Source organism: Amblyomma maculatum, chromosome 10 (genome assembly GCF_055883805.1).
Source record: "Amblyomma maculatum isolate TAMU_Amacu chromosome 10, ASM5588380v1, whole genome shotgun sequence".
NCBI lineage: Eukaryota > Metazoa > Arthropoda > Arachnida > Ixodida > Ixodidae > Amblyomma > Amblyomma maculatum.
In genome coordinates this window covers 72,819,414-72,837,360 of record NC_139353.1, presented here as the reverse complement: position 1 = coordinate 72,837,360, position 17,947 = coordinate 72,819,414, and the positions used below count along the sequence as shown (strand labels likewise).

General features: G+C 43.5%; 1 protein-coding gene across 1 annotated transcript in view; it reads right to left on the bottom strand.

Moving 5' to 3' along the window:
• Positions 1-2,665: 2,665 nt before the first annotated feature.
• The window catches only part of LOC146176787 (neprilysin-1-like), a 57,564-nt gene continuing 42,282 nt past the window's right edge, over positions 2,666-17,947 (bottom strand). The window contains exons 11-18 of the mRNA XM_084581389.1: positions 15,911-15,971; positions 13,040-13,091; positions 11,163-11,230; positions 7,638-7,768; positions 6,973-7,038; positions 5,242-5,343; positions 5,047-5,123; positions 2,666-2,816 (exon numbers count right to left, since the gene is read on the bottom strand). Coding sequence (XP_084437515.1) covers positions 2,717-2,816; positions 5,047-5,123; positions 5,242-5,343; positions 6,973-7,038; positions 7,638-7,768; positions 11,163-11,230; positions 13,040-13,091; positions 15,911-15,971 — 657 coding nt within the window. The 3' untranslated portion in view covers positions 2,666-2,716. The remainder of the gene's footprint in view (positions 2,817-5,046; positions 5,124-5,241; positions 5,344-6,972; positions 7,039-7,637; positions 7,769-11,162; positions 11,231-13,039; positions 13,092-15,910; positions 15,972-17,947) is intronic.

The following is a 17,947-nucleotide window of genomic DNA, read 5'->3' as shown; positions in this document are numbered from 1 at the left end:
GGCCACAGTATGTGCCCTCAGCACTTAGAGTACATCCTACTGCGCGTTCCGTGAAATAGCATGAGGGAATTCAGACCTTTTCAAGTTTCTCCGTCTCTTATTTCTCATTAGCCTCTAGACAGAATGCAGTGGTTATTTAACTCTTTTTATCCTCACCTTGACATCTTCCAAAACTCCCTCTGTTCATTTATAATGGTTGATCGTAGCGTTGTATTCTATATAGTATTTTATCACATGTAACTGCCACTTTCTAGCCTAAAATATTGTATTTGCTTCACATTTTGCTTTTTCTCCTGTTCAATGCCTTCTTTGAAAGAGCGCAAACACACACAACCACTAAGGACAAGAGACGAGACACAAGCGCCGACTGTCAACTGATTTTTATTGGAGCAATGCAACACCTATATACACAGCAGCTTACATAAGATAAGAAGTTGCAGTAACGCACGTGCGAGCAAGAGACACTGAAAAAAAAAAAAACGAAAAACCAAAAAGCAAGATGCTCAAGGGGTGAACATATTAGTCGCATCTAAAAAACAGACCTCAGCGTTTAAGAGAGATATCGAAGGCTTGCTAATGCATCTGTTGCCATATTTTGTGATATGAAAGGGTTCCAAGCTGAGACGTGCTGTCTTATCTATGCCCTTGCCGAGAATCTTCGTCTCATTAAATCGGGCCACGCAGCCACTGCAATTACTGATATGCGCAACTAAATGTGCGTACTTGTCTTTAAAATTATTAACATTTCTTGAATGGTCCCCTAATCGATCATTGATGCAACGGCCAGTTTGGCCGACATACACCTTCCCGCACGTCAAGGGAATAGCGTAGACCACTCCCGTGGAACAGGTCACAAACCGACGTTTATGATAAATTTGGCACCCACTCTTTTTCTGGCCACAGATGCGGGGCCATAGACCTCCCAGCTTACTGGGTGCCGAAAACACAACCGGCACACCGTGCCTGTTGGCCACTTTTTTTATTTTTTTATATGGCCACTTTTTTTATAATCTCGGATATCACATCTACGGCTGTTCCCATGACCTTTTTTGACAATATACATGGGTAATGAAGACCCAAAATGCCTACTATATGGCATTTGTGGTCAGCTGGAAAGGCCTTGCTAAAAGGAAATTGTTCAGGAAATGTTAATGTCTACCCATACTGACACCTTGGCGCAGATCTTTTATCACTGCGATAAAGCCCAAGCCGGACCGAGGACTCAATTCCAAGGCCACCCTTCTCAACAAAGAGGTAAAGGTTCGGTATAAGGTACGACGTCATACGTTCGTACGACATCAAGAAAACGAAAGTGGAGTGAGCGTCCGGCAAATCTTTATATCTCAGAGCAGTAAGACAGCATCTCTGCACATAGGTCTTTAATGGTTCATACAAAATAAGCCTGTGTGCTTAGTCAGGGCGCTAAGAAGGCTGCTTCGCTGCCACAGCACAAGCGCTTGAAGTCTTCATTTTGCGAGCAGAACTTTTCCAACGATTATATTTTTAACAAATATTTAATTTATGTCTCAATATTTTTCACCTGTAAGGTAATTTAACGTAATTGTTTTTATACACTACATTAGTGGGTGCCAACAGCGATGCCTTACGAGATCATCGGAGACAAGCGCCTTCCAGGATTCATCAACCGAATGAATGTACACTACTCATTGATGACCAGAGCATCGCTGTGCAAGAGAATATATATGTAAGAAGCTGGTGAAGAATGAACAAAAAAGACGAAGGGAGGTGACTTCGAGGCCACTTCTCAGGATGAAGATGAAGAAAGTGTTTTACTTTATGTATTCACAGAACAGACACAGAATGATGCGCATTTACAAACAGTGGAGGTAGGGCAGAACCCACGGCACATCATACACCGTTTTACGTATCAACTGCTGCCCAGGAATCCCTTAATTGAAGCCAGGGCCTGTGGAAATGTTGCCTAAATATCAAGGTCAGGTATGTACCATATATACGGCGCGTAATACGTACTGAACTAGAGACCTGCGCAGTTAGTGGGGCTTTATAAATCTGCGCAAGGAACCACACTGGAGTTATTATATTCTATAATTAACATGATAAAAAGAATTACTATATATGAGGAAGAACATCAATAAATATGTCCCTTTTGTGTCATGTAACTGTGGTGTGTTGGAAACAGGGGTAATAGATTAACTATTTCCTAACTTAGATTTTCCATTACGTTCCTGATATGCAAAGTTCTTGAGCGCACATTATTGAACAGGTTGGTGAATCATAAGAGCACAAAAGGCGCAAATGATGAAATATATGGTTGCATTTGCAGGTAGGGAAGTGAGTCTTTGCAGTTGTTTGGTCAGAGGAATGCCTTTATACAATTTCAAGCCAGCGCCGTGCAAACTTCAGAGCATTTCGATTGCGCTCTTTTAGTGAGCCCTTGTGCCTAAAGAATTCGCTTACTATAAGAGGCAGCCGACGGAAGCCTGTCACCGCAGGGCATTCCACACCCTTCAGAGAAGGGCCAAAGATCAAGCAGTCGTCACTCCTTTTGTTTCCTCGGTTCATATCAGTATGCAGCCACCTTTGCGTAGAGATGATGCATACCAATTAGCGGGAATGAAAATTACACAAAATAAGTAATCACATATAGTGGCATTTATATTTGTGAAAATAATGTGATCTTTCATGGCCTCCTCACTGCCGTAGCATTTTCCCCCGCTCCTTCAGTGCGTCTTCCTCACCACAGAGTGCACCGGTGTTCCGTGTTCATCGTTGAATTTGACGAACAGTTGAATACGGTGCTAAAGGCGGGCATGTTAGACATTGGTACCTTTACCCTGCAGAAAAAGAAAACAATAGGTATTTCTCATTATCTTTGCGGTGTAAATATTAGAGCTTTCCGTAGTTTATTACTGCCGCTATGCCCTCGACTAGCGTTTCAGTTCGCGTTTAACTTTCACACCAAAATATTATTCGCGACAGCTAAAAGAGAGCATCCACTGTAGACTATAAAGTCACAGAACGTTCAGACGCTACATTCCATAGCAGAAAGATATCCATTGAATTAAAAAAAAAAAAAAGTTGCCATTTGCGGTACAGTAGACGTGTGAATGACTCCAGTTTACTGCACGCTTGCTTGTTTTCTGCTGTTGTGACTAAAATGCTTAAGAATATAGACTTTACAACTACTATAGAGCTAAATATATGGACTTTGGTATGAAGTCACTAAAGAAGAAAAACCCACGACAAACAGGCGAAGGCTGAAGACTGGAGCGAAAGTGGCGCACTTGTGCATTTATTTTGTCCACCTGCTGGGCATATATAAAGTACTAATTTTACAGAGCTCTATCCGCATTAGTACAACGTCTCGGAGAAATAGTTCATGATAACAAAGCAGCATATAGAATGCTCGGAGTGACTGTGAATAGATCTACAGGCATACAGATAAGCAAACGAGCAAGGACGGACCAGTATTGGGTGGATGGAGAGGCCAAGATGCTTTGTTTTTTTGGAACTGTTGAGTGCTTGAATATTTCTAGACTACACACCATTGCAGAACTACAAGGGAACAGTGCTGAGTGAAATATTTAATAGCATGTTACACTATTTTTCTATCGCATTCAGCAATAGCATAATAAAGATAGCACGATATAACTAAGTGTAAATATCGTCTAGGACGACGAATTTAACGAGAGTTGTTATATCCTCAAACTTACCGTCCTATATATAACTGAATAAATAAAACCTAATATTTTTCACAGATGGGGAAGGAGAGGAGGCACACGATCGACTTCAAAATCAACCAGGGGAGCCGAAATAGGGACAGATAGGCCAGGCAGAGAAGGTCTGACTTAAGGACTGACCGACAAGTACCGACAGACAAGGACACACAGCAAAGAACAGAATAAGGACACTAAGACAAACCAGGACAAGCAGGATCACAAGGACCGATAAGAAAAGGCACACTGGCAGACAGGCAGACAAGTACAGACAATCAGGGAAAAGCCGGCAGATACGGACAGATGAACATGGACACCACAGACAACAAGAGGGTGGATTGGTGGATCGGTGGCCAGATGGATGGACGAGTGAATCGTTAGGAGGGTGGGTCGGATCGGAATCTCATAGATCTGTTGATTGATTGACTTCTCTTCTTTTTGAGACTGGCTATTGCTTGGCTCTTTTTAGATTGCAGAGCCTCCGGTTCCTCTGCTGATACGACTAGACATCTATCCTCTCAAAACGGCCTCAAATACCACTGTTTCCATGTCTTGTCTTCAACAAAAGCGCGGAAAAACTACAATACCTAATGAGGAGAAAATGAAAGAAACTATATTCCATGGAGGGAACTTTTTGTACAATTGCCACGTCCTTCCCACAGCCGCGAAGCACAAAGGAAATTTATTTTCAGGAAAACATGAGTTGTTAGGCTCCCAAGAAAACCTCTCTGCAGATTTTGCAATTGAATGAATCTCATTATGATTTGTTCATATTCTTGCGTGGTGACAAGCGAAGAGACGACACAACATGGCGCAGGATGAACGATGATTTAATGTCTGGCCTAGCGCGAGGGCTCCTCTCGCGCCAGTGCCGATTTTCTTTTTCGCAACAATATTAACTTCGAAGCTGTTTCTGCCCTTTGTACAGCAGGTGAGACAAAATCATTTTTTTTCTAAATCGATTTCATGCTTCCACGTAGTCTTGCCAAATACAATATGATTAATATTTTCGATTATGGCGAGTGTCATATATACAGTCGTGGTCAAATATTCATGAAGGCAAATTGTTTTCGCCTTTGGCTCAAAACAGTGCAGTAGTGACATCATTAAATGCCACATAATAATCAAAAAGGCAAAAAGTGATCAAAGCAAGAAACTCTCATAGCATTTCAAAATTCCTAAGTCTTGAATGGCACCGTGACGGATTCATTTTGCGGCTGCGATGAAACTGTCTTGACTTCAGAACTTTTGACCAAGCTTGTACTTATATATTCAGTCAATATTTAAATGCACAAACTGTAAGTTCTTTAACGAGCCTATATTATGAAATAGGACCGCCGAGCCTCACCTGTATTGGTATGGGCTATGTGGATCGTACTGGATTTGGCGCCTAATGAACTCTGGTCGGCTTTTGCTGCACCATATCTGCGCGTAGAAACACAGGCGTTTTTGAGCAGCCTCCATTTCATTTGAAAGAGTATCTATAGTTGCTGGGTAACCATGAGGCACCATTAGCAACAATAGGCTGAGCAATCATATGTACCATTGCATTTGCGAGGAAGAATAGCTTTTTCGTAGAGAATTCCTCCAGGCCCACTAAGCGAGTGTCGTTTTCACAGTCCTCTTTCAGTGCCTTGTCTAACGCCTGGAGAAGAGAGGACAGTTTCACATGAGGTATCATTATGCATTCCAGTTACCTGCTAATCAATAACAACAAAAATACAAAATACCTGCATATATACATGCACTGAAACGTAATTGATTCAAAAGTACAAAAAATCAACCACACATCTTTAGTTGGACCCGAACAGATGACTTCCGCGTGTCGCGCATTTCGAGCACGATAAGTGGTGGCGGTAAAAACTCGTGATTTTGGAGGAAAAGGTAAGCTGCCTGTAACCAAACCTATAAACCTTTTACCAGCATAACCGGATCCGTAAGGAAGAAGCTAGACCGCCATCTGATACCGTGAGTACCACGTGGAATGTAATATAACGACAAGGGCGGCTGTTGAGCAATGAACACTCTCACTCTATTTGGGTTATCAGAAGTGCCAGGAACGAGGCCAACATTAAACAATTTAGTACTAAAAAGTGGGAAAAGGAGATTGATACGTTGTATGCTAGGTTTAACGAACTGAAGCGACTAAATGTATAGGAGATGCTATAAGTAAAGGAGCCATGAAGAGCTATTTACAAAATCTAGAAAACGCACCAGAGCGATGTGTGCCCCATCAGTCATCTCAGTCCTCTCCAAGACGCAAAATTTTTAAAGCTAGATCTGTTAGCACCTCGCATATCGTTGAGTGAAACTGATGCTGTTCCGCTTCCCACTCAACTTAGTGTAAGCCGGCGTGCAAGACAAATAAAGAAAACAACGGGCGTGTCTGCCCTACAACGCTTGGTGCCGCCCGCGTCGCTTGTTAGCGTCCAGTGAGTGGGCGCCCAGAGGAAGCCCCGATGACGTCATCGCGGCGAATGTAGGCGTAAAAGTGTCGTTTAAATGAGTGCGAGCGCTCGCTAGGTGCACTTTTAAAAATATATTTAAATTATAACCTCAAAACTAAACTTTTAAATATGACTGGGATTCTTGCATCAGAATATCATCGCATGTACCGCTTAAGAGCCCTAATCAGTTTCGAACACTTTGGAATATTAACATGCACCTAAAACATTTAGCACACGGGTGAGTTTTGCGTTTCGCTGCAGCCTGAGCAGCCGGCAGCCGATTGCACAACTAACGAGCCACTGCACCGATTGCTAAGGAAAAACAGAGCTAGTTATAAGTTACATATTAAAGAAGGTGACAGAAATAGCAACCAAGGGAAGCTCAGTGAGATGCTTTGTTCTAACTTTGTAATGCTGATAAATAGATTAATAGCAGTGAAATCGTTTAACCACTCAGTAAAAATTAGAATTCATCACAGAAACGCATGCTGGAGTGAAATCGAACCCACAACCTCTGTATGTCGCTCAGGGCGCTCTACCAGCTGATCTATGACTGCCGCTCTCTGCGCGAGTGCTTGTATATATGTTGCGTTTTACCTAGCCTTGATAGAAAAACCAAACCAAACAGATTCCTAAGCGCCGTCCTCCTCCATATTGGCGGTCACAGAACTACTGTCGCAATGAACTTGATCAAACTGCGAAGGTGGCTTCCTTGCGAGGCCACTAAAATGTTATCCATGGCACCGACACTGTCAGGAAAAAGTTAGCTTTATATAGTCGCATAAATTTTATAAATAACTTGGAGTTATAAAGACGATGGAAATTACCTCGAACACCATTCGAAGGCCGCCGTTGTCGGCAATGTTTTCTCCCACCGTGTTCTTGCCATTGAGCTACATGAGAGAGAGAGACAACGGAGCGTTTTGTATTTAATTGGCCCAAAATATCAACAAAGAGAATATTTGGTTCCAAAATGTAGGCCACCACTGCATTCCTTTCTAGCATATTCGGCTGAGCGAAGCTACACTACTCAGTGCATGAAACAGAATGAAACAGTGCATGGAACAGCGTGAAAGTCATGAAAACCAGTCTGCGCTAATAATTCCGCCTCGTCTAAACTAGTTCGTAATTATGTTTGCGCCAACACACATTACAGACTAACCACTGCAGTATCATGCTTTTCTCTCGAATAATTTACGTTATCGTGTCTTCAAAAATGGGAGAAAACCACGGCTTAAAGGTTTATACGCTTTGGATAGACTTGTTACTATAAATACCTCAGAAACCGGATTATGCATGCCGTATTGTTGCTTTAAATCATGACATAGTTCACTTAGCTCAGGCGTCTACGACGTGATTCAAATAGCTGAGATGTCGATGCATAATAACTCATTCCATTGGTTGAACCGCATGTAATTACTATACAATACAATGCAATTAATAAGTCGGACGAACACTACATAGTGTCACATACAAATTAGCTAAATCTCACCGACATGTTGGCCACTTTGTCGGTGATGTTTCCGTACTGTTCAATAAAGCACACAGCCTTCTTCTCAAAGCGAGCACGTGTTTTGTTAGTCCACCACTGTCTCAGTGCGCCTTCAGCGTCGAATTGGCTTCCTGCAGTGTCACGGGGAAGATAAACATCAGTGAAATCATTTTCAGGAGTCATGATGGAGGTTTGTGCTTCGTATATATCAAGGATATTTTTCTGCACATGCATCGCTGAAATACGCATATCTGCTATGTCCTTACTTTTACCCTTGTACTCAGGCTCGGGCGCACTCCTACCTTGAAACCCGGTGAAATCTCTCTCCACACCTGTTTCTGTGGGCTAAGGTCGCGCTAGAGGTAGGAATAGGGCGTATGTCTGTGTGGGCGTGTTCGTTGTTCATATAGTTGATGCTCTCCGTCACGTAACGCATGTAGATTTGATGGCGATGAAATGCATTTAATCACTCGACATGAGCGTTCAAGGAGTGGCTGAGTTTATCACCCATTAAGCGGGTGGTCCTCACATAGACTAGGTGGGGCCCCGAGTACGGGATTCCAGTGACATCTGCCGTTATCTGGGTGCGCTCCACCAATAGCTTTAGGGCATGTAGGCCAGATCAGCCCAGAAGGGCTGCCTCCCAGTCCTCCCGAGTGCGGGTGGGGTTAAGGAGTATAGCAGGGTTGAATGGGTAGGCCAACAACATGCGGTAGATATCCGAAGACTACTCCATACATCGCTACCCGAGAAAGAAGAGTCAAAACATTTGAGAGCTGCCCGGCACAGCAAAGTATTAGAATAAAGGCGGAGCAGAAGCAAGCCAATGCTCCACCTTTGAGAGGCCTTTACATGGGCAGGGGTAAAGCCCATGGCCAGATTCATATGTAGATGTGTGCTGTCCACTACAACTCGCATTCTCCTAGTACCAAATAGATGTGCCCTGTCCCCAATCACTCGCGTTTTTCCTTGCTCCAAAGAAAACGGCAATTATTTGGAGTGCATTATCCCCAGTCAGCGTGTTAGAGGAGGGAAGTTTAGGAGGCCGACTTCGAACTGGGCACTGATATCTATATGCAGATTTTGGCAGCTATGCATCATTTGTTTCGCTCTTTTACATGGGCTTCTGCCTATCAGTAATGCGTTCCTGCTTTTTACCCTTATAAAAAATATATATTCATAACAGGCAACGGTGCACAGATGTGAAAGAAAAGGAAAATGATTGGTGAGAAGCCGACTTAAGCTCTTTCAACAAAACTGATGTTTAGGAACACCACTGATTCCTCTTTGACCTCCATGCATGGGCCCTTAGGTACGTTCGTGTGTTGGAATGTAAGCGCGACCAATACAAATTATATTGCTTTTTCAGAATGACAGAAGGCAGACGAACTTATCTATTTTCTTCTGTTTGTATCTGACAGAGTCACCGCAAAATAAATAAGATTTCATTAAATTCAATGACAGTGGTCCCATGGGACCACTGTCATTGTTCTAATGGCCCTATGACAGTCCTTGGCAGCAGGTGTCGAGAAAGCTGGCGTTTCTTCTAACGTTTATGCTATAATTTATAATGAGCACAGCTGCGTTGTTCTGCGCCAGCTATACCATCCCTTATTAACACCTTCGTTTGGCTGAGCTGCCCGATAATATATGCTAAGCTATGATTAAAAAGCGAAATACGCCCCTGAGGATATGCAGGCGCAATAGTTCGATAAGCGGTAGGTTTGCTAAGAATAAAAAGAATGAAATTTGTGGTAGTGGTGTTTAGACATATGGCGATCATTTTGTCTCCCGCTTGCCTCCCGCTTGTCTCCTCGGCCTGACCTAACAAAGATAATTTGTTGACATTACTGTCGAACCACTGCGCAGGCGCAGATATATTCCTATTCGCGAGGATTGCTTGTAACGTAGTAAACGGACAAGAGCCCGCTAAATACGAACCTGCACACGAGGTTAATGTTGTGCAGTTTGTCAAAATGAAGGTTTCTCCGAGGAAGGCTGCTATGATGGCTACAACTTCACCGCCCAAACGCTGGTAGAATTAACACTATTGTCCAAGTAAATTTTAGGACCAACGCAACTATGTCACTCCTCTGATAACACAGATACTCGTTGCAATGATGCTAAGCACTGCAAAATGTTCAGCAATGCATTACAGCGCCCGAACCGCAGTGAATGGCAGCCATCATACATGCACGGCCATGGAGCAAACGCAGTCTCGAAGTCTGCAAAGAACATGCCAGCAACAAAACTTTCTAGTCGACAGAAAATGGCTACACACGAGAACTGCTCCGGGCCCCGATATTTCACGGGAGTACTGCAACCACGTGCAGAAAAATGTAGAATTACACAGCTAATGCGTCTGAAGGAAGATTCTGGAGTTCTATAAAAAATTTCGCACGCACTTTGTGGTAGGTCAGCTACAAATGGAAACGTGCAAATTCACTTTGATTAACTAACCCTAAAGTCTGTTTAATAACACGCCATACTAGTTGATTGAAGGAAGATTCTGGAGTTCTATAAAAAATTTCGCACGCACTTTGTGGTAGGTCAGCTACAAATGGAAACGTGCAAATTCACTTTGATTAACTAACCCTAAAGTCTGTTTAATAACACGCCATACTAGTTGATTCATTCCGGTCGTGTTTTAATATTAATATGGTAGAAAGACGAGATGCATGTTTAGAGTGAACGATACAAAAAAATGTATTCGATGTCATTGCACACTCTGCGGGTTGACTAAAACGAAGTGAACTAATAGGCAACGTAGGGCTCGCTTTTTATAAATAGGTTATTTGAAACCTTACCATGACACTGGATTGGAAGCGAGTAGGGGTGTGCGAATGCTCCTGGACTGTAAAATTGCACAGCAGGTCTGTTGGAAAATGTTATGGAAGCTTCGACCGCACTGAGTTGCCGTGCAAGAAAACAAGGTGCTCCACACTGCCCGATGAAAGTGATTCCCGCCGACAAGTTACTGTGTTGGAGAAAATTGAGAAGAGTCTCTCGCTTGCCACCTGAGTAGCCGCAATGGCAAGGTACTTTCTGGTCATGGTTGCAAGAGCTCCATACTTGATTTTTCCTTCTGTTTGCCACCAATGAAATGGACTGCTATAACGAGGCAACACAGGGTCCTGAAGATAGTTGGGCATTTCTTGCATCAAAGAGCAAGGGTTTTCATTGTGTTTTGATGATACCAAAGTATTAAACACTCCACAAACGGATGACTGCTCTCCTCTCCAATACATCTGCAATCCATCTGAGACGTTAATTCGTGCCAGTTATTCGAAAAAAAAAATTATTCGAAAATTTTGCAAAGTATTCGAACAGTTTCGAATAATTTTCAATTTCCACTATTTGATTTGTTTAACGAATCGAATATTATGATATTCGATTTGATATTCGAAAATTTCGAATATTCGCACACCCCTAGAAGCGAGGTCTAATAGATAGGTCGGTTTTTTAGTTAATACAAAAAGCAAAAAATATGAACATTTTCCGGCGGAATTCTTTGAGAGCACTTACCCGAGTCGTCGAAGCCATGCGTCATTTCGTGGCCGATCACCATGCCAATGGCTCCATAGTTAAGTGAGCTGTGGACAAAATTACGTTTCTTTCTAAAGCATTAAGATTCTCTCACAAGCATCATCCAATAGGCCAGTGTCTGATTCCAGCAGTGCGTTGTTTCGCGAGACCTAGGTATAGGACCTACGCTTCGCTGGTCAGTTTGGTGCGTTGCAATGACGCAGACACTAGTACTTGTGGGTCGTAATGGTTATTACGCATTTTATTAGTGCGAGCCCAGTCGATAAAAAGTACAGAAAGTTTTCTGTTGTTGCGACAGAATTTTTGTGCGGTTTTTGACCTGTCGTGACACCAGAAAATTCTGTAGTAACATCAGAAAGTTCTGTAGTTACAACAGAAAAGTGCTACAGAACTACAGACAACAGAAATACACTACAGAAAAACTACAGAACTACCGAAAAATCTGATCGTTACGACAGAACTACAGGATATTTTGTCGTAGTTTTACCAAAGTTCTGCAGATATTTTCGACTGCGAATGCATCATTACTCAAAAGTGTCAAGAGACACGGTATACGTTCAATTGCTAAAAGTGAAGTAAGAGACCCATTTCTCAAGAGTCTCGCTCCAGGGTTTTCGCCCTTTTGCACTGGGTGGAGAAGGTAGGCACGCAGCAAGGAGGGAGAGACAAGAAGTAGAAAGAAGTAGAAAGTGGTAAATTTGAAATCGAAAATTCAATTACTTTGAAGCGGCGTTAGTGGGCTGCATTGTCAAAAACTTTTTTTGAAACGTCAGACAAGCGCGTAACCAATTCGGTTCGAATATAATAACAACGAACAGCCATGCTACGAAGAAACGCGTTTAGATGATTCTAAACGGACGCATCCGGCTAAACATGGTGCATCTGTGCGTGCGAATAAAGAATTGTTATTATTATTATTATTATTATTATTATTATTATTATTATTATTATTATTATTATTATTATTATTATTATTATTATTATTATTATTATTATTATTATTATTATTATTATTATTATTATTATTATTATTATTATTATTATTATTATTATTATTATAGTAGTAGTAGTAGTAGTAGTAGTAGTATTATCGTGAGGTTTATTACCGGGCAAGCATTTCTTCACGCCAGAGCTGGCAACACAATACGATATAAGTGTTTTAAGATTGTGTGAGATTTTGAGAGCACTCCGGAAGGGCCGACAAGTATGTAGCCAATTAGCACCTGCAGGTTAAACGCATTTCAGTGTTGTCAGAATAGCCACCATTTCTTTTTCTTAGGTTACAGAACTATCCATTCGGACAAAAATGTTGCCACGACGTCGATGAGTTGTCCGAAGTAACATCTGCGTACCAAGCGAACTAAACATTGAACGTCGACTGAAAAGGTAGAACCAGTGATAAGGCGGTTAGTGAAGTTCATGGCATAGTAGATAGATAAAAGGCAACATTATTCTGCTCCATGTGTTTCAGATTGCCTATTATTTACGAATGGATAACATTTACAGGCTAGACTAAATAGGCCTTTAAATTCTGTCGGTACATTGAGATGACGCTTCAAGTGACTGGTTTCTGAGGAGACCACGCAACATGCTTTAGGAAGGAATATGAACATTAAACACACTTGCAGATAAAAACAAAAGCTGGCACGCTGCTCCAGCTACTGCCAGGCAGGGCAGATTTCAAAAATACCTGCTTGCCTACTCCATGCTAGAATATTTTCTTAGGAGTGTACGATGAAATGCTACAGCAGGCTGTGCGTTTGAGGGAGATAGATTGTGTTCTCTAGGTTTAAAACATGAATAAAGCGTATGAAATATGAAGGTTACCGCGCTGGAAAAAACAATTTCGGGCTCACCGGGGAAGACCATGTTGATAGAACAGGCTCTGAAGCATTCCGGAAAGAAACACTGCAAGGTAAAAATAACTTTTTGTAATATCTTTCCAGTTGCTGATGCATCATGTGGCTGTAGTTTTCCCTTGCCCTTCAAATCTGCTATTTTATTCTAAATCCTGGTTGGTGTAATATCTGTTGAACCGATCGCAGTGCCAATGCGCAGAAAGCAGCAGTTTCAAATGTGTATACGGCGGCATCTGTGAGCCGCCGCCTCAAAAGGGGGAGATTTGACAAAAGGTAGCAAACTCTGGCTTTTTAGCCTCTTAATGGGGAACAGTGGGCTTTCATGAACCTTTCCTGCCCTTCGTTTAACCGTGGCCTCCGAGATCAGCTCCGATGCAGAGGCGCACTGACCGCGAAGGCCATAGATTGGTGGCGCCATCTCAGAGTAGCGGGGTCAAATGGCTTAAGTTATAACGAGCAAAACAACGCGCCGCGGTCACTTGCCAGTTAATGCGCTTAGCAAGTAAACCCATGCACACGGGGTCGAACCCGACCAATGATATTCTGCGGCAATGTTTATGTGTGCAAGCCCTATAAGAGATCATGGTCAGTCAGTGCTGAGTCATAGGCTCCAGCACTCTCTATTGCCTGGCAAACTCGAAAGACATGTCGAGGAGGCTAGCAGTTAGAGCCACTCTACGAGGCTGAGCTTTAATTACTCGCACGAGGTCACGTGGTTGTCACCTCACGTAGAGCTTAGCCAATCAGTGCGACGCTGCAAGCAAGATAGTACTAGATTCTTAGTCGGTGGTGGAAAACGTATCAACTCTTTCGCAATAATAGGCGGACCAGTAGCCAACCGTCTCAGTTATTCAAGGATATTTAATAATCTTTCTGGATTCCTAGAAAATTGGCTCCAATAGATAACAGGAAGAAACAAAACAGAGACATGCGCAGCTGTTGACTTATTCACAGAAGAGGCAGAACAAAGGGGGCGCTCGCGTCGCCACAGTAGACTGGGAGTGGAAATTAGGAGTAGCGCCCGTAGCAATACGCAGAAGCGAAATTTTTCAAAACAGCTTTCTATTTTAAAGGGAGACCTATTGTGTTGCGTTTTGGTAGAAGGTAAGCATAAACATCTTAGAACAGATTGTGAAAACATAAAACGGCATTTCAGAGGCGGAGTATGTTTAAAGCACCTAAAAGGTTTGAGGCCTGGAGTTGAGAAGGGGACCCATACAAACAAATATTAACACTCCTTACACAAACACTCATCTCGTTTCGCAGTAAGCGAGAATAGGTGGCCGGTCATTTGACGCCGGAAAAAGTTAAAAAAAATACGTGACATAGCATGTTGTTGCTGCGACTGTAGGAAGAGGAAAAGAAAATTCACGGACCTGGTACTGGCTCTGTAGCTGAGACACCTCCGCTGACCCTTACGGACAGAAGAGAAAATAGAAAAGCAAGAAAAAGAAGAGGAAAGAAAGACGCCCGTCGCAATAACCGTCGTCCAACACCGAAGCGGTAGAGGGTGCAATGACAGTCTACAACAGATACATCTCCGTCAGCAGACTAGCCCCAGCAGAAAGCGGCGGTGACCTACCAGTCTCAACCTCGCAGGATCAGGAGCAGACCTTCCTCCTCACAGGCTACGAGCGACTACGTAGTTGAGGACTCTGAAAATTTCTATCACCTGGAGTACTTTATCGTGAATTGGCATCGCACAGTAAACAGGTACCGTGCTCAGCTGGCTTTCGATCTAGCATCCTTGGGCACAACAGTCGAGCGCCTTAACCATTGCACCAACTATGTGGTGCATTGTTCGTGTGTGTGTGTTTCTATGTAAGTGTTCATGTGTATGGGCGTATTCGTCTGCGTGTTTTAGTGCGTGCGTGTGCGCGCTCGTGTGTGTGTGTGCTTCGTTTATGCAGTCTTAAGTCCCAAAGTGACTCAGGCTACAAGAGATGCCATATTGGAGGTTTCGGAAAATTTCGACCACCCGCAGTTCTTTAAAGTGTTCTGATAATGTTCTGATAACTGGGTTTGGGCCCACTGCGGAGGAGGGGCGCGCAGCGGGGTTTACGGAGTTTCTCCCAAACGCACACCCCTGGAAAAGCCGAGCGCCAGGTCGGGGGACGCTTGTACCCATTTTTACCGGTGGGTGTCCGGCGGTGGGTTTCGAACTAACCACCTCCCGCAGCCGAGACGGGCGCTCTAACCACTAGGCCACGGCTGCGGACTACCGGGGGGGGGGGGGGGGGGGGGGCTGGTCGCATTGCTTTAGTCTTAGTTGAAAAACGGCGGCACCACTCAGCCATTGCGGCGTGGCAGTTATTTTGGAGACAATACCTCTTGTGAATTGTAGCCATTTACAACGGATTTTGCGATAGAGCGTGAGGGCCCTGTGTCGAAGAAACCCTCTTGTCAGCTTCGTTGTCCAAAGTGACGTGAAAATCAGCAATGAATGAAAGAAAAGAAGTCAAAAACATGCTGCGTCTGTGTGAAACGTTATTAGGTAACTAACGGTGGAGGTTCCCCCTCCCCGGCGTTCTGACCATTTATCATGTTGCCATTAGCTTCAGCCTCTTTATTCTGCTTAAATCTATATATGAGTGAATAATTGGAAACCAGAAGCCTTCCATAAGCATGGAAGAGAGCGAATGTAGTCCTTATACTTAAGCCAGGTGAAACACCGATATTGAAAAACCTGGGACCCATTTCGCTAACCTCATAGGCGGGCAAACTAATGGTACACGTAGTGCAAACGAGACTCTACAAATACATGGAACAAGAAAACCTAAGGACACTTGAAATCGTGGACTTCAAGCCGGAGCTCAGCACACAGTACGTAATGCTGAGACTTATGTAGGACATTCTAAACCAACATACTCTCCCCTGGACCTAACCCAAAGTCTTTGACAATGTCAAACACGGGGCAATACTCAGTGGACTTCAAAAAATTGGAGTTGGCGAGAAAAAATGCACCTACATTAGAGACTTTCTCTCAAACTGGGAGATAGTCAGAAACTTCCAAGACAGCAAATTCTCTACAACCACACTAGGAAGCAAGAGAATCCCTTAAGTCTCTGTGTTATAGCAATGAGAGGACTTCCACCTATTTTACACCGAATTCAAGACCTAAACTTTAGCATGTACGCGGATAAATAGGGGCAGTGACGCGGAAATAGGGTGGAAGCTGCAAACTGCCGCAGATGTGGTAGTCAAATATACAGCCGACCTAGGCCTATCATGCTCTTCGCAGAAATCAGAGCTCTTTGTCTACAGCCCGATAAGCAGGAAAAAGAAAGAGGCAGACATAAAAATCAAAATCGAAGATTATCTTGTTCTTTTAGTAGACGAAGTCAGAATATTGGGTATGTTCATTCAAACGAATGGCCAAATGCGAACGCCATAAGGATACTGGAAAATTACGCGCCGCAGGTTACGGGCATTTTTAGGAGCATTGAGCTCAAAGGCGATGGCCTTAAATAACACAGCCTTTTAAAAATGAAGTAGACTTACATCATCAGGCGTATCTCTTGCGCCACACCCTTTTTCGATATAAGAAAGTTGAACGCAATCGAATTAACACCATTATCAGAAAATGCACTAAGCGGACACTAGGATTTCCTTAAGTACACTTCGACAGACAAGCTGGAAAATATAGGGATTCACAATACATGGCAGGAACTTAGTGAGGCGGTCCGAATTCTGCAACTACATTGAAAGATTAAGCCAGACAAAAGCGAAGAGAGCCCTCCTAGAGTGGATAGCCCTCGAACCAGATAGAGGTCTACAAGACAAAAACACATTTCTTTATACACGGAGGAAACACTTATTTTTCCCACCCTTGTCGAGGAACATACACCCGGTGCATAATAAAGAACGCAGAGCACACAGAGCAAAAACCTTTGCAAAAAGAATGAGAAAGAAGTTAGCCGAAGAAGCAGCTTATGTTGATGTACCTTGCGGGAAACATAGAGCTGCAGCCTCGGCGGTGGTCGAGGGAAACCGAACACTCAAGACAAAGTGCTCGCTTGAGTAGGTACGCTGACAAACGTGCTTATGAGCGACAGTAAAACTACTTTTTGGAATTTCTGAAAAGGGAGGATCTCGGAGGAAGCCAAGCGTATCTTATTAGCCAAATTTTTAATAAAAAATATCCATTACCCGGTACGCTGTATCATTACCTGGTGCGCTGTAATTATACATACATGGTGCGCTGTAGCCGACGGAAGAGCTGTTTCACAATACCGCTTGTGATAATCAGCGGTGACAACGATCCAGCGGTTGCTGTCATGACACTTGAAAAAGGGTCGCAATAGGTCTAACCCGAACTGCTGAAAAGAAAATCTGGGCGGCTTCACAGGAAGTAGGAGACCAAGAATAGGCCCAGTTAGACATTTGTGACTGAAACAGCTAGCCACATACTTCTCGGTGGTTTCCCTCATCCGCGGCCAATAAAAACATTCTTTGGTGCGATGTAGTGCCCTCGCAAATCTCAGGTGTCCCGATGGGGAATTGTCATGCATGGCGCGCAAAACAGAGGATCGTAAGCTGTCAGGTACAAGCAGAAGGTAGCGGAGGCCAATGGCACAATAGTCTTTCTTGTACAAAAGCCCGCCACGTACACAAAAAGAACGGGAAGCTGTTGCGTCCTGTCCAGCGGGAAAAAAAAATTCTTCAGATTATCGTCCTGCCTTTGGTCAGTGCGGAAAGTACGAGCATCAGGGAACGGAGGTAATGGCGCTGCAATGTAAGCGTCAGAGTTGTTGGCGCCGCATTCTGTCGTCGCAAGCGGCAAACGTGAGTAGCCATCCGCGTCAGCGTGCCGGCGCTCACTCTTGTATGGCAATATATAATGAAATGTTTGCAGATGGATTGCCCACCACGTAAAACGTCCAGACGGATCGCGAGCAGCCAACA